The sequence below is a fragment of the Piliocolobus tephrosceles genome, chromosome 6 (genome assembly GCF_002776525.5).
Source record: "Piliocolobus tephrosceles isolate RC106 chromosome 6, ASM277652v3, whole genome shotgun sequence".
In the NCBI taxonomy this organism is placed as follows: domain Eukaryota; kingdom Metazoa; phylum Chordata; class Mammalia; order Primates; family Cercopithecidae; genus Piliocolobus; species Piliocolobus tephrosceles.
Window position 1 is genome coordinate 100,315,299 of NC_045439.1, and position 17,229 is coordinate 100,332,527.

At 51.1% G+C, this 17,229-nt stretch overlaps 1 protein-coding gene and 1 non-coding gene across 2 annotated transcripts; one reads left to right on the forward strand and one right to left on the reverse strand.

The window, feature by feature from the left end:
* Window positions 1-1,259: 1,259 nt before the first annotated feature.
* LOC111522941 lies at window positions 1,260-1,321 on the forward strand. Its single transcript, XR_002725376.1, has one exon. It is a non-coding gene; the product is annotated as a U7 small nuclear RNA (small nuclear RNA).
* A 2,889-nt stretch (window positions 1,322-4,210) lies between these two features.
* ARPIN (actin related protein 2/3 complex inhibitor) lies at window positions 4,211-16,983 on the reverse strand. The gene is made up of 6 exons (XM_023187104.1): window positions 16,713-16,983; window positions 14,702-14,777; window positions 11,915-12,047; window positions 7,403-7,609; window positions 6,840-7,003; window positions 4,211-5,428 (listed from the first exon to the last, which is right to left on the reverse strand). Exons 1-6 carry the CDS (start codon window positions 16,976-16,978, stop codon window positions 5,420-5,422), a joined length of 855 nt encoding a protein of 284 aa, XP_023042872.1. The 5' UTR covers window positions 16,979-16,983; the 3' UTR covers window positions 4,211-5,419.
* Window positions 16,984-17,229: the final 246 nt, after the last annotated feature.

Below are 17,229 nucleotides of genomic sequence, written 5' to 3' on the forward strand. Positions count from 1 at the left end.
AACTAAAGAGGTATCATTCCCCATCTCCCCATTAGATAAATGGACAAAAAAAACTGAACAAAGGGAGAAATACAGCTAAGAAAAGGAAAAAACGTTTAAGCTCACTATAAGTGGTGGGAAAGGCAAATTAAAATATATTAAAATAGGCTGGATGCGGTGGCTCACGCCTGTAATCCCAGCACTTTAGGAGGCTGAGGCGGGTGGATCACGAGGTCAGGAGATTGAGATCATCCTATCTAACACGGTGAAAACCCATCTTTACTAAAAATAAAAAAAAATTAGCCAGGCGTGGTGGTGGGTGCCTGTAGTCCCAGCTACTCGGGAGGCTGAGGCAGGAGAAAGGCGTGAACCTGGGAGACGGAGGTTGCAGTGAGCCGAGATCACACCACTGCACTCCAGCCTGGACGACAGAGTGAGACTCCGGCTCAAAAAAAAAAAACTATATGTGTGTGTGTGTGTGTGTGTGTGTCTATATATATAATTTTCACCTTATCCAAAATCATTTTTAAAATGTTTTCATACCCAGTTCTGACAAAGGCAGCAAAAAAATGGTTCTCCCCTACATTGCTGGTGAAATTATGGTTTAGAACAACTCTTTTGGGAAGCAATTTGGCAATATAACAAGAACTTTACAAAAGATTTCTAGATTCTCAGTAATATGACTCCTGGGAATCTGCTCCTAAAGAAATAACCCAAAAATATAGTTAGAGGTGGGGTATTAAGGGAACTATATAATTTTCAACATTTTTGGAAACAATCCTGTTAGTCACACAGGGATCAATTTAAATATCCAAAAGTTGGACCATGACGGAACTATCCAGTGGTAGCAATCTTAAAAATAATGGTTGCAGGTGGGCATGGTGGCTCATGCCTGTAATCCCGGCACTTTGGGAGGCTGAGGCGGGAGGATCGCTTGAGGTCAGGAGTTCAAGAAAAACCTGGCTAACATAGTGAAACCCCGTCTCTACTAAAAATACAAAAAACTAGCTGGGCGTGGTGGTGTGTGCCTGTAATCCCAGCTACTAGGGAGGCTGAGGCAGCAGAATAGCTTGAACCTGGGAGGCAGAGGTTGCAGTGAGCCAAGATCACGCCATTGCACTCCAGCTTGGGCAACAAGAGTGAAACTCCATCTCAAAAAAAGGAAGAAAGAAAAATGGTTACAAAGACTATGTAGCAATATGGAAAGTGATTATGTAACATTAAAAAGTAATATCAAATTTTATGTATGGGCATAGTGTTACAACACAACAACTACGTACAAGTATTATAGATGTTTTAGAATTTGTCTAGCAGGTTTTCCAGTTTGTACCAGAAAACCCCTATGCAAGTTTACAAAAACCAAAACTATGTACACAAATTACATGCTGAAAAACCCAAACACTAAAAATTATGGACATGACTGAGTGAAACTATGAGTTTTTTTTCCCCTTTAAATATATTTCCTAAGTGCATTACTATTTATGGAGATTAGTTTAGTCCCTCAAAAATTCTTCCTATATCGTTCGGGCACAGTGGCTCATGCCTGTAATCCCATCACTTTGGGAGGCCGAGGAGCATGGATCACCTGAGGTCAGGAGTGCAAGACCAGCCTACCCAACATGGTAAAATCCCATCTCCGCTAAAAATACAAAATTAGCTGGGTGTGGTGGCACATGCCTATAATCCCAGCTACCTGGGATTACAGTAATACTCCTGCTGAGGCAAGAGAATCTCTTGAACCCGGGAGGTGGAGGTTACAGTGAGCCAAGACTGAGTCATTGCACTCCAGCCTGGGCAACAAGAGTGAAATTCCGTCTCAAAAAAAAAAAAAAAAAATTTCCCATATGAATGAAGCTCAGAGGATTCTCTTGGTTCTGTTTGAAGATACAAAATAACTGTCAATTTCCATCATTAGGCCCATGGTGAAAGGCAAGCTGGACACTGGTGGAAGAAAAGAAATTCAGATGGATAGAGGAAAGGGACCTCCCAACAAGAAAAGAGTCCAGGCAAGGCGATGGAAGTGGGAGAGTGGCCAGCCCCTCCATGGGACCAACACAGCCCTTCCCAAACTGTTTCTCAGAGCAGCTATCCCATGAAATGCTCCTCACAAAAACAGGTTCTATGACCAAAGAAATGTGGGAAATACTTAATCATACCCTGTCCTGAAGAGTTACAGTAAATGTTAGTATAGTAAAAGCTCTGGGAAATCCTACAGAAATGTTTGAGTTTAACATTACATTTGTTCCAACAAATTAGACCATAGAAACACCACCGCTTTTTGTTTCTAGCCCTATTAACAACCTGTGGAATATCCCTCGAGCTGGTCTGAAGGGATCGCTGCAGAGCTCTTAAGGAGGAAGCGAGCCAAGAAAGGAGGGTTGTGACGTTGTGATGAGTTCTGAGTTGTATTAAGGAATTTGAACTTTTCATCTGGGGAGTAATAGGATCCAGTCTAGCTTCTGAAAGCTGCCCCTGCCAGCCACATGGGGGCCCCTGAAAGCAAGGTTTCAGCCCTGCCATATTTGCTCAGCTCCCCACAGGTGTATCTAGGAAGGCTCCTGCCCTGGCTGGGCCTGCCCTAATGCCTGAGCCAGTCCTGACCAGGGCAGGAGGTGCAGCAAAATCAGGGGCTTTGGCCTCACCATCTGCCCATGCAGCCTCTGAGCCACAGCAGCTTCCCATCTTCTCCCTTCCTAGTCCATAGCCCTAGGGAATAGGATTTTGCATCAGTTTCCCCACCTGCTGAGCCTGGGACCCTATCCTTTCTTTCTTTTTTTTCCTTTTTTGAGGCAGAGTCTCACTCTGTCACGCAGCTCACTGCAACCTCTACCTGCTGGGTTCAGGAAATTCTCATGCCTCAGCCTCCCAAGGCACTGGAACTACAGGCACATGCCACCATGCCCGGCTACTTTTTGTATTTTTTGGTAGAGATGGGGTTTCACTGTGTTGGTCAGGCTGCTTTCGAACTCCTGACCTCAAGTGATCCACTCACCTCAGCCTTCCAAAGTGCTGAGATTACAGGCGTGAGCTACTGCACCCGGCCCTGGGGCCCTGTTCTTATCATCCGCCCACTTGGTTTTCCCATCCCTAGGGAGCTGGTTTCAGTTCTCTAAACTTCTTAGCCACAGGCTGGGCTCCTCCTAAACAGCAGGTCACCCAGAACCATAACATCACTACTTGTGCACCACAGCACTGCCACTCACCCAGAATCTGGGCATCATTCTTGATCCCTTTGTCTCCCCCTAGGTCCTGTTGATTTTGCCCCCTGAATGCCCCTCAAACCATTCTCTTCTTGTCATCTCCGCTGCCACTGCTATAGCCCAAACCCTCCTGCCTCTCACCCAGGCAACTACAGCAGTCTCCTAAAGGAGCTCCTCGCCTCCAGTTGCTCTGCAGTCAAGTGACCTTTGAAACACAGATCAGATCTCACTCTTCATGGTATCACTGGCTTCCAGGATGTTAAGGATAAAGTCCCCAAATGCGTGAGGATGCCATGCCCAATCTCCAGCTTCATTTCAAACACCAGCCCCCATTCTCTGAGCTCCAGACACAATGGCCTTTCCCTTTCTGAAGCCCCTCCAAGACACCCCGCCTTTTTTGTTGCTTCAGGACCTCTCCTATTGACACACTGGGCCTCCTTGTTTGGAATGGTGACCTGTACATACAAGTTTGCCATACCCTTTGGGCACAGTGCTTTAGACAGCAGGATGTCTAAAGACACTGGGTGACTCTACCCCCAGTCAGTGTCCCCAGCTATCCTTCTGCTCAACCACCTCCCTGGCCACCCCCATGGTTGAGGTCCCAGCATGGCCTGCCTGTGAGAAAGTCCCATTCAGACACAGAACACCAGTGAAGTGGCTACCACGTCTTCTGGCCCCGTTTCCAAGACCTTTCTTAAAAGTAAGGAAGCATGGGACAGTGGAAGGAACATAAGGCTTGCTTTTGACAGCTCTGGGTTTGAATCCTGATTCTGCTACTCCTTTGCTGTGTGACTCTGGGCAGGTTGCTTAACCTCTCTGAGACCCTTTTCCTGCTCTGTAATATGAATAGTCCAGTAGTTAAGAATGTGGGCTTTGAAATCTGGGTGCTTGGGTATAAATTCCTCTTGCCACTGTATACTATCCTAGAGCTCTGAGCTTTAGTCTCATGAAAAAATGGGGATAATCAGTACCTCATGGACTGTTGTGACAAGTAAGCTATCGCAAGTGCTTAGCACAAGCATGAGTAATTATTATCATGGAAATCATCCAGCATTGTGTTTGACACATTAGGGGCACTCCATAATTAGTAGTTCACCACCACCCTCTCTTTTCCCAAGTCAAGCAAGATCCACATGCCAAAGTCCTGATGACATGGAGACTTCAACCCCAGGTGTCTTCACAGATCTGGGTGCGGGTATACTACCCAAAAAGGCAATGTTCATGACCCAAGATAAATGGCTTCCTTCTCATAGGAACATTGCTCAGCTGAAAGGCTGTTCATACCTGACAATAACCCAGTAAGGGTGGAGGAATTCCTTTCTGAAGATTTACTCATTCATTAAAAGTCCTCCAGGTATAAAACAACAACAAAAAAGGTATTCTCAAAACTGTAGCCTGGCAGAGTGAGTCTGAGAGACGCAGACCAGCCAGCCACACCTAGGAACACTGTTGTTGGCCTCTCTGGGAATGCCATCTACCAGGAAAGCAGCCAGGGATGTCAGACGACAGGAACCCCCGAGGTGGCCTGGGATCAATGGGGGAATAAAGACCTGGCAACTCGGGAGGCGGGGGGAAGGTACAGGGGACACGGAGGCTTGAAGCAGGATAGTAGAGGCTACAACACGGAGTGCTAAGGAGGGGGCGGGTGGGGAAGGAAAGCAGGAAACAATGAGAACAGAGGAAGAGCCCTGCTAACTTCTCTCAGCCGCTCTGCATTTAGACAAGGGATATTTCCCATTCTGCACCACTACTAGGTCCGGTTACTCTCGGGCTGCCTTAGGGTCTCTCCCACCACCTGCCCCCAAAAACCAGGCTGCAATCCAGGGCGAGGGTCAACATGAGGCCGGGTGCGGTGGCTCACACCTGTAACCCCAACACCTTGGGAGGTGGAGGTGGGTGGATCACTTGAGTCCAGGAACTTGAGACCAGCCTGGGCAGCACAGTGAGACCTCCATCTCTAATTTTTGTCTTAAAGGGTCATCATGTAATGTCTAGGAAGGCTAGACTCACATGCAGGGAGGGGCCCTCCGTGAGCCACAGCATGGGGCCCCACCACCAACACAGTGGTCATGGGTTTGGTTTTAGCAGAGCTTGTTCAAAGAGTATTCCAAGATGGCTGTGGGGAAGAACCAGGTAAGACTTGGCTGACTGTTCTCTCCAGCTCCAGAGTAGAAGTTCATGGAAGAAATTCTCAACAATGCTACAGAAGGTGCTGGTGCCCCCGGAGGCAGCCATATCCCTCAGTCATCCTGGAGAAATCCAAAGGGTAAAGAGATGTAGAGAGAGCACATGTCATAAACGTCGCTGCAAGTTATCAGACAAACAAGGGTTCAATCGCGTGGTACCTGCGGGGCCCATGAGTGCTTGCCTGGGCCTCACCTCATTAGAGTTGGCCTGGCAGCTCCAACAGCTCTTGGACTGTTTTTCAGTCCAAGACTTGTTTTATGAAGACAAAAAGGAATTCAGACACTCTCATTTGCGTGCCCTTGCTTTCTCTGGCAAAAGACATCATCACCATCACCTAGATAGAGCATTTTTCTGTGACTTCTTTGCTTTAAATGTTCATCTTGAGGCCAGGTGTGGTGGCTCAAGCCCGTAATCCCAGCACTTTGGGAGCCTGAGGCAGGTGGATCACCTGATGTCGGGAATTCGAGACCAGCCTGACCAACATGGAGAAACCCCGTCTCTACTGAAACTACAAAATTAGCCAGGCAAGGTGGCACATGCCTGTAATCCCAGCACTTTGGGAGGCTGAGGCAGGAGAATCACTTGAACCTGGGAGGCAAAGGTTGCGGTGACCTGAGATCATGCCATTGCACTCCAGCCTGGGCAGTAAGAGTGAAACTCCGTCTCGAAAAAATAAAATAATAAGTGTGCATTTGGGGGCCTTTTGACATCAATTCAACTCTTTGGGTAAAATATATTTCAGAAAAACAACTGTGAACCTGGGCAACATGGCAAGACCTCATCTCTACAAAAAATAAAAAAATTAGCCAGGCATGGTGATGCATGCCTATAGTTCCAGCTACTTGGGAGGCTGAGGTGGGAGGATCACTTGAGCCCAGGAGTTTGAGGCTATAGTGAGCCATGATCATGCCACTGCGCTCCAGCCTAGGCAACAGAATGAGACTCTGTCTCCAAAAAAAAGAAAAGTGAAAAGAAAAGCAACTGTGAATAGGCTGAGGATCAATGAGGGGACTGACTCTCAGCAAAAGAAAAACCAGTAAGGACCAGGTCAGCCATTCTCCAGACACTTCAGGGAAGGAGCCCAAACCAAAGGAGGAAAAACTACGCATTCAGTTGTTTAACTGCCTCAGCATTATTAATATATCCACCTGAAGTAGAAATGTTTTGAGACTTAATGACCATCATCAATATCCCTCTGCACCCCCTTCTTCCTACCACTTGGGAATCTTTGGGGCGTAGTTAGGTTCACAGCCACCTACAAGGAAGGTCCCAGGTTGTCATTCTTCATACCTTAAAGGAATTTTCCTGATGCTAACACACTCCCAGGTGTTTCACAGAATTCCACCAAAGCTGGAGGGTAAGATTCTTCTGTCGTCTTCTCATCCTAGCCACAACCTCAACCAGTATGTCCCATACTCCTGCCAGGAGATTCAACTGCACCAACACCAGGTGCACAGTTCCCCATTGACCTACCCACTCCTCGTCCTCTGCCCCGTCCCCCTGCTCTCGGATCTCCGCTGCAGCCCCCTCCGAACACTTTTGGGCCATGATGTTGTCTGTCCAGGATGCCCCTGTCTTTCCATCACCAGCGAAATTACACTTTGTCACCGTTCCAGCCTCAAGTTTGGCCAGTGAATCTGAAAGAAGAGATGAAGTTGAATGTCCTCTGTCCCTGTGGTGGAAACATAGCGAGGGCTGGGCCCATTCTGGTGGGGTCCCCTAGGCCTGGGTTAAGCCACTGTTTTTTCCAGGCCTAGATGTGGTCAGTGAATCCCTGGGTGGGACCCCCAAGGTATGGTGTGGAGAGGTCGCTCACAGGAACCATGGGATTGGGTGGCACCTGGGGATCCAGGCTGTTGAGCCTAATGGCCCTAGGGCACTTGTGCAGGGATTTAGGAGTAAACCTCCAAGGCTTGGTTGTGTCCCCACGGAGGCTAGACCTTGCCTGCTCCCATGAGCTCTAGACATTAGGGAGGCCGAGAGCTCCCATGGGCCACACAGGAATGGTGGGCCACAGTGAGGGTTGCACTGCTCACCCAGGAAGGGACCATCGCCCCGAGTCTTCAGCCGTACCCCGGCCCCCAGCTCGAGCTCCATTGCCTCCATCTCCGACTCGGGCATCCAGAACGCCACTGTGTGGTCGGGGGCAAGGCTCTCTGTCAGTGCCAGCAGCTCTGGCTTGTTGACCAGCCCCTTTAGCGCCTCGGGCGTGAGCCTGTCAGTGTCCCCCTTGGCTTCCACCTCTGCAGGCACAGAGCACACGAGGGTCATTATCACTGTGGCAGCAAGCACTTCCGGAGGGCCTCTCAAGAGCCAGGTGAGGGCTGAGTGGTTCCAAGCTCAGTCACCCACAGGCTGGGACTCGGTGCCCATTCTGTGAGTCCTCAACAAGGAACTCCACAGCAGAGGCGGACAGGCATGGGCTGGGGACAGGCAGCCTGGTGCAGATCTGGGCTCCACAATAACTGGGCAAGTTACATTACCTCTCTGTACCCGAAAAATAGGATAAAATCGGTACCTACCTGACAGGACTGACATGACATATAAAGGAAATAAAGCACGTAGCACAGCGCCTGGCATGTGGACCCCTCAGTGAGCGTTCATATGTTTTCACTATTCCCATCTTACAGATGAGAAAACCAAGGCTTAGAGAGGTTCAGTAATTAGCTCAAGGTCACATAGTAGTAGAGGAGGCAGGATTCAAAGCACCCCAACACAATTCCATCTTGAGACCCCGGTGGCCAGGAAGGGTTCTCTCCAAGCCCTCAGGGTCTCCTTGGCTGGGGTGGGGTCTACTGGAACCAGGAGTAAACTCTGGTAGTCCCCCTCCTCTTTCCTGTTCCTGGCAGAGTTCATGGGCTAAGGGAGGAGTCCTAAATCCAGGTGCTGGATTAGGGGAGGGGCACTCCTGGACTGTGAAGTGGGCCCAGCCTCACAGGGCTGGGTGTTCACAAGGCCACACCCCAGCACAGCAATCCCAGAGCTTGTCCCACAGACTGCCTGCGCCACGCCAAGCCCAGGTGGCCGAACTTTGCTGAAGAACATCCCAGTCAACCCATGAACACATTTCATGGAGCACATTTCATTCATGGGGTACAACCTCAGCCGACCTCTGTCAGGGATGCCTTCTGAGACTGCACAGGTGGCTGCCCCCATAGGACTGCTCCATTCTCCTCAGCCCTCTGCCCGACACCCGCTAGACAGAGCATCTCACCTTCTTGGCAAGGTAACAGAAGCCATCAAGTGGGGCCTCTCACTTCCCTGACACCACTTACCTGTCAACTCACTTTTTTTTTAGATGGAGTCTCACTCTGTCACCCAGGCTGGAGTGCAGTGGCGCAATCTCAGCTTATTGCAACCTCTGCCTCCTGGGTTTGAGCAATTCTCCTGCTTTAGCCTCCCGAGTAGATGGGATTACAGGTATGCGCCACCACAACTGGCTGATTTGTGTATTTTTGGTAGAGACGGGGTTTCACCACGTTGGCCAGGCTGGTCTCAAACTCCCAACCTCAGGTGATCCACCCACCTCAGCCTCCCAAAGTGCTGGGATTACAGGCGTGAGCCACCACACCCAGCCGTCAACTCACTTCTGACCACACAAAACATCTCCTCTTTCCTTCAGTCTCGAAGGATAGGAGGCCTCTCCTCCTGCCTCAAGCCAGCTCCTCTATCTGGGCTGCAGACCCCTTCCCACCTCCTGAGGACCTGTCTCTCTCTCCCTACTCCTTGACCTTTCCTCAAGGCCTTCCTGCATTCTGGCTTTGACACCTACTGCTCCAGACCCCGTGTACCCCCACCAGAGTCACCGATGAGCTCTTAACCTGAAAACCTCTTGGATGCTCCATATCTCAGACCTAACTAAGCCTTGGGCAGTGCCTGACCCCACTGCTAGCTTCTCACGCCTGTTCCCCTTGGCTTCGAGGGGCTTTAGAGACATGACACCTTCCCCATCCCTCGGACCTTTCAGTGGCTCCATCTCCTGCTCTTCCTTCTCCATCCACCTCCCATTGTTGCTGTTTCCCAAGACAACCTCCTGGGCCCACTTCTTTTCTCCTCCTGGGTAACGTGGTCCACTTCCGTAGCTTCAGTACTCTCAATGTGCTGCAGCCCAGTTCTCTCCCCAAGTTTTAGAACTGTCCTCCAAGGCCTCAGTGGACCTCTACCCAGCAGTGCTCCTGGCAACTCAAACTCGGTGTGTTCCAAACAGATCTCCTCCACACAAACCTCTCACTCCTCCATTCCCCCGAGCCTGGCACCCATGCCCAACTTCTGGCATCATCACGACTCCTTCCTCTTCCTCCCCAGTAGCCAAGCCAACAGGCCACTGTGCCTCCTCTAGCTTGAGCTGCTCCAGTCTCTGCACCCCTACTGACAGGTCCTTAATCCTGGCCTTCTTATCTCTGTCCTAGGTGACCATAACAGCTTCTTCACAGGCCTCGCTGGGTTCCAGGCTATTTGCCTCCCTGGGGATTTTCAAACACAGACCTGATCACATCACCTGCCTACTTAAAACCACTCACTACAGGGCTGCCCTCCACCCTCGGTTAGAGTTGAGCTCCTCAGTGCCCGCTCCTCCTGCTGCCTGCCCTGCGTGGCTTCTCATACCTGGATCAGGAACTCTTCAACTTCCAGGCATTGGGCACCCTCTGCCTCTCTGAAACACCCTGCAAATCCCTGGCACCTGGCTGACCTCTGCTTATCTTTCAGGATTCAGTCCTGGTATTCCCTGCTCCAGGGCATCCCCAGTCATGCCTGCCTGGGCTCAGCGCCCTTCACAGGATCCAGGCCCAGGCCTCTCCATCTCCTCTACTGGACCAAGAACATTTCAAGTATATGACTGGGTTTTGTTCATCCCTGGACCCCTCAGTATGTGGCACAAGGGCTGGCACATGATATAGATGATCCCTAATGTTCAGAGAGTCAATGAGTAACTGAAGGTATGAATGAATAAAGTGATAGCATCCCACTCAACCTCAAAACCTTCTCACCCAGGGGCAGACAGCAAAGAGGCCCTACCAGAGACAAAATTAGGAAGAAGAACAAGATCATGGAGGGTCTGCTATGGTCAGAATGTATCCCCCAAAATTCATATGTTGACAGGAGGCTGAGGCAGGGCAATCGCTTGAGCCCGAGAGGTGGAGGTTGCAGTGAGCCAAGATCGAGCCACTCACTCCAGCCTGGGTGACAGAGCTAGACTTTGTCTCAGACAGAAAAAGAAAAGAAAAGAAAAACAAAGAGACAAACTCAGCTGTCTTTCCTCCACTGACGGAGTATGGACAAAATGCCTAGAAGTAAAGTGGCCACTGAAAAGTATTAGTAGTAGTAGTAGTAGTATTTTTTTGAGACAGAGTCTCACTCTGTTGCCTAGGCTGGAGTGCAGTGGTGGGATCTCGGCTCACTGCAACCTCCACCTCCAGGGTTCAAGCGATTCTCCTTCCTCAGCCTCCCAAGTAGCTGGGATTACAGGTGCCTGCCACCATGCCCAGCTAAGTTTTGTATTTTTAGTAGAGATGGGGTTTCACCATGTTGGCCAGGCTGGTCTCGAACTCCTGACCTCAAGTGAGCCACCCACCTTGGCCTCCCAAAGTGCTGGGATTACAGGCGTGAGCCACTGCACTCACCCTAAAATTTTTTACAAAAGATAAAAATCATGTTGAAACTTAATCACCAACGTGATAGTATTAAGAGGTAAGTCCTTTATGAAGTGAGTAGGTCATGGCATATGAGTGGGATGAGTGCCTTTACAGAAGAGGCTGAAGACAGAGCTGACTTGCCTTCTGCCATGTGGGACTCAGCAAGAAGGCGCCGTCTCTGAAGCACAAAGCAAGCTCTCACCAGACACCGAATCTGCTGGCACCTTGACCTTGGACTTCCCTGCCTCCAGCACTGTAAGCAAGACATTTTTGTTCTTAAGCAGGTGCGGTGGCACACACCTACAGTCCCAGCTATTCTGGAGGCTGAGGAGGGAGGATCACTTGAAGACTGTAGTGCGCTATGATTGCACCTGAGAATAGCCACTATATTCCAGCCTGGGCTACATAGCAAAATCCAGCCGCTAAAAATGCACAAAGAAATAATTTTTTAAATTAAGAATAAATACAATAAACGAACACATTTCTGTTGTTAACAAATCACCCAGCCTAAGGCATTTTGTTACATAACATGCATGGACTAAGAACCCAGAACCAAATGAGGATTTGGGCAGTAAAACGGAGACCGCCTAGGGCCTGGCCTGGGCTCTGCACAAAGGCAGTTAGAGCCCAAAGCCAGGTTTGTGGGTGATTCTGCCAGACACAGGAAATGGCAGGAGGTGGGAAGGCCAGCCTGGCCCCTGGGATGGAGGGGAGGGAACGGGGATCCTCTGAGTGAATGGGAGGCAGGAAGGAGTCCAGCCCCAGGGGTGGGTGGGGAAGCCTCAGGCCACACACGGGGCTTCAGCATCAAGCAGGATGAGAAGACACTTTCCAGGGGCCAAGAGGCTCAGAAGACAAAGGCTGCCACACTGCAGGAGAGCCCTGAGGGAGGGAGGAAGGGCAGAGGATACCTACTGTAGGATGACATGAGGAAGCCCGTGTTCACCTTCCTGGTGGCGCTGAAGTTGGGCTCGATTTCATTTCCCTTGGTGTCGAATTTACGGCGATGGATGTGACCGGGCCGGATATACAGCACATAGTAGCGCTCCTGGGGCCAGGCAGACAGAGAGTGAGGGAGGCGGCCTCATCCCACAACACACACATTCTGGGCTCTGGCTGCAGCCCTGCCAACCTCACATCTACCCTGGAAGCCCACCTCAGCTCCAAAAGATGTTCAAGCTAGACAGATGCCCCAACCCCACCAAATATTTATTCATTCATGGGTTCACAAGAGCACCTGCCACATATAATGAGCCCTGCTAGAAGTTCCTAACAGGGCAAGCCCAGGGCTTCCACACAGCCAAAGACAAAGAGTATATACAGAAAACCATAATTTGGGCTGGGCGCAGTGACTCACGCCTATAATCCCAGCACTCTGGGAGGCCGTGGCAGGAGGATGACGGGGTCAGGAGTTCAAGACCAGCCTGACCAGCATGGGGAAACCCCGTCTCTACTAAAAATACAAAAAATTAGTCAGGCATGGTGGCAGGTGCCTGTAATTCCAGCTACTCAGAAGGCTGAGGCAGGAGAATCGCTTGAGCCCAGGAGGCAGAGGTTGCAGTGAGCCGAGATCATGCCATTGTACTCCAGCTTGGGCAACAGAGCAAGATTCCGTCTCAAAGAAAAGAAAGAAAGAAAAGAAAGAAAAAAGAAAGAAAATCATAACTCGGCCAGGCAGGGTGGCTCATGCCTGTCATCCCAGCACTCTGGAAGGCCAAGGTGGGTGGGTCACTTGAAGTCAGGAGTTCGAGACCAGCCTTGCCAGCATGATGAAACCCTGTCTCTATCAAAAATATAAAAAAGTAGCGAGGTGTGGTAGCATACGCCTGTAATCCCAGCTACTCAGGAGGCTAAGGCAGGAGAATCGCTTGAGCCCAGGAGGCGGAGGTTGCTGTAAGCTGAGATCATGCCACTGTACTCTAGCTGGGGTGACAGAATGAGACTCCATCTCAAAAAAACAAAACAAAACAAAATCCATAACCCAAGTCCAAGGACCCCAAATACCATGGAGCAGGAATGGGTACTGCCAAGGTGCAATGGAAAGGGCACTAAAAGGAGCCCTGGGTGAGGGTAGCCACTCTGCCCCTTCCAGCAGATGCAGTGCGTGGGACAAGCCACTCAGTTTCCCCATCACATGGGGATAACGTGATGTCTGTGTTTAAGAATATTATGAGGGTTCAACGAGATAACAGAGGGGCAAGCACAGTGCCAAGCGTGAAGTGTGCTGTAAATGCTGTTTGCCAGTTGTTCAAGGCAGGTGGGTGAAATGCTCCCAGGGCCTGAAGAACAGGTGGCCACTTCCTGGTAGAATCAAGAAAGATGAAGTCTTGGAGGGTGAGGAAGTCTGCCAACTGTGGGAATAAGAAGCCGTAGGAAGAACATTAAAAGCCTGGGACAGTATAGGAAATGAAAGTCAAGAGGCCCCTGTGCATATTTGAGCCATGCAGGGCACCTGGAGGCCTTCTGGGAAAGCAAGTGAGCTTGGTTCAGGACAGGCCTTGAGTTGGCATTTGGAGTTTGGATTTTATCTGATGGACAAGGAATCCTGAAAGGTTTCTGAGCAGCAGTGAGACCCTCAGATATGTATTTCTGGAAAGACATTTGTCCTGTTGGCAGCAGGGCAGGGATGAGCTCTGGGGACAGCCAGAAGGCAGAGGGACAGGTGCAAGGTTTTATCAGGACAGGCTGAGGGCCCATCTGAGGTAAGCAGCCATGGAAAGAGGAAGGGAAGGCAGGGGAGGGGGAGGAATAGGCAAGGGAGGAGCCCAGTAGGACCTGGCATTGCTTTCCTGGGGAGGAGACAGTGAGGGTTCGCAGCCTGGTGGCTGGGAGGGCAACTGAACCATCACCAGGAGTGGAACTCAGAGGAGGCAAGTTTTAAGAGGGGCTGGGAGAAGGCCCTGCCTGAGGGCAGCTGAGGCAAGTAAGCCCCATATCAGCATGGAGACACTGCTGGGCTCTCCTGGGCAGGCTGGCTAGGGGCTCTGAGGGGTGTTCCCACCTGCTGACTGTGTGCTAAGGAGGGGAAGGTGCAGCAAAATACACCTGACATGAAAATAGTGCTGAGTGTTCTCGTGGGGTATAGGAGGGACATGCAGGCTCCATGTAGCACCAGGCCTCTGGCCCTATGGGAGGGGACATTTTTAGAGACCAAGCTCAGTTATAGAGACCAAGGAGATAAGGTGGTCAGCACATCTAGGTGGGGCTATTTGAAAGGAGAGTGGAAAGTCAGAACTAGCACTCAGAAAAAAGACACAGGTTAGTAGTGGATGGTGAATGCCAGGTGTACCTACAGACACCTGAGATGGGGTGGTGATACAGGGCATGACCCCAGGAGGCTGAGAGGGCAAAGGCATCCAGGACATCAACATGGGAACTGAAGCCCCAGACAGTGTCCGAGTTTACATTCAGGCAAGACTGGGGTTTACGGCCTGGTCCGCCTTCTCAGCCATGACCCAGGCTCTTCTGGCAAGAATACAGGCCCTCCCACCTGTCTGCTGCCCAACACAGCCTTAAACTATTCTCCTTCCAGCTGGTGGTCCCATTTGGCTGTAAATCTCCTGACCTACTTCCCACTTGCTTTCCAAGCCCATCAAGAATCCCCACTCATGGCACTGGAAGGACCCAGCACAAGGAGATGCCATAGTGGGTAACGACCGTGAAGTCAGTGCCTTCCAGCTAGCACTGAGGAAGCATCCTCACCTTCCTGCCATGAGCGTCCAAGATGCTGTGCCGAGACACATCGATCAGTGCTCCCTCCAGCAGGACACCATTTCCCCTGGGGATGAATGAGAAAGAAAGGATAGTCGGTTCTGTCACTCCTCAGCAAATCTCACCTGTGTCTCCTATTCACCCAACCCTGAGCAGGCTGGGTATTGAGCAGTTCCCTTTCCCGTGCTTCCTACATAGGGGTCTCCAACACTGCAAGGGTCCCAAAGGCTGGGGCATTGCCCAGACGCCAGGAGGAACCTTGTCAGGCTGTCCTAAGATCAAGTTGCGGCCCCCTCCTACAAAGCCACTGGGAGTTACCGGAACCAGAGTCTCAGTCTTATCTACAAAATGGGGAGGAAAACAGCCGCCTCACTCTGCTCCTCTGATGATGACACAAGATCATGTGTGTGAAGGCGTTTTGTAAGCTATTAAGTGCTTACTAAATATAAAAGATTTTACTTTTTTATTGGGCCAAATGTGGGGGTAGGTATCTAAGCTGCAATAAGCTATTTTCCCTTTCCACCTGTTTTTAAACACTCTCATTCATATCCAGGTGGTCATTAACCCGAGGAAAAGGTTATTTCTGAGAGGTGAAGAAACCAAAACTCAGAAGTCTGGGACTAGCGCAAGATCACACAGTCCTTCACTGAGGGAAAGTGGACCCCTGGCTTCCTGACTCTGGTTTTCATAAAAGCAGAACCTGGAGGCTTCCTTTTTTGGATCCACAGAAATGGAGAAGGGTGGGGACAGCTGAAGATGACAGTGGAAGAGGGATGGGAGTGGGAAGTGAAAACTCTACCTAACTTGTCTCTATCCAATCCATCCCCACTACCCCCCTGCAATTATTTTTCTAAATATTTAACTGACAAACACTGTATATATTCAAGGTGCACAACGCGATGATTTAAGTACACACTATGTAATGATTACCACAAATTAATGAACACACCCACCAGACCCCATGCTGTACATTAGAACCCCAGAAATTGTTTATTCTATAACTGAAAGTTTGTACCCTTGATCATTTCCCCACCCCCATCCCCACTCCCATCCACTATCCCTTGGCAATCACTCTTCACTGTTCTACTGTTTCTTTTCTTTTGACAGAGTCTCGCTCTGTTGCCCAGGCTGGAGTGCAGTGGCACAATCTCACTGCAACCTCCACCTCGCAGGTTCAAGCGATTCTCATGCCTCAGCCTCCCAAACAGCTGAGATTACAGGTACCTGCCACCATGCCCGGCTGATTTTTGTATTTTTGGTAGAGACAGGGTTTCACCACCAGGCTGGTCTCAAACTCCTAACCTCAAGTGATCCACCTGCCTTGGCCTCCCAAAGTGCTGGGATTACAGGCGTGAACCACAGCGCCCGGCCTGTTCTGCTGTTTCTATGGTTCCACCCTTTTATAGATTCCACAAACGAGATCACACAGTATTTGTCTTTCTGTGTCTGGCTTATTTCACTTAGCACAATTCTTTAGTGCAATTGTAAATGGAATGGTCCGTTCAGCCTCATAACCCTGTGACGACAGGGCCTGGCCCTCCAAATCCTCCTCACCTAGGCAGGCCCTGCTCTGGACCAGCACACCCCCTGTTCCCGCCACAGCACGGCCAGTGTCCCTTCTGGGGCAGGGAATGAGCCTGTGCAAAAGCAGCGCGGCAAGTAGCTGGAGTTTATAGTTATGGGGGTGGGGTGGGGCCGGAGGTCGGCGTGAGGCGAAGCACAGCCTTCCGAGACCTGTCTAGGGGCCGGGACCCTCTCTCCTGTCTGGGGTTCGGGACCCTCTCTCGAGGACAGGAGGACAGGCGGGGAGCTTTAAGCCGATCTGTGTCATGGGGTCGCAGGACGGGCGCGGTGGCAGGGGGGCCGGGAGGGGTGGACTGGAGGCGGAGAGGAGGCTTTGGCAACCCCAGTTTTCCTCCACCCGCATCCCATTCCCCGATCCTGGAGCGGGGTTCGAGCCGGGGCAGGGGAGGCCGACCCGAGGCCGTGCGCCCAGGCCTACCCCTGGTGGGCGGCGGGGTCCCAGGCCCCTGGTAGCCGGACGCTCTGCACCGCCTTGTTCCGGAGCGCGCCGTCATGGTAGATGCGGCTCATTCTCCCGACCGCCCAGGCACCCGCGCACAGAGCCGGCGCACTGGGCTGGGGGCGCGGCGCGGGAAGCGCTGCAGGACGCGCTGGGGACCCGCGATTCCCAGCCGGCGGATCCGGGAATGGCGCGGCCCGGCCCTCGGGCGTTCCTTGGCGGGATTTAAAGGGACCGAGCTCCATTCCTGCCCGCCAGGCCGCGCGCGGCAGGGGTTGGGCTTCCGGGAGGATCCTGGCTGGGGGTTTAGCACAGTGGGGCAGAAAGGCCATGCCTTTCTCGTCTCCCTCTCTTCCTCATTCCTAGAGGAAGATCCCTGCCCCAGCACACGCAAAAAGGGAAATTGAGGCCCCGAGATCCTATTAAAGAAGATCCTTTGTAGGATTAGCCCGTGAAGGATGGGTTTCTGGGAAGCAGGAATGGAGAACAGCCACTG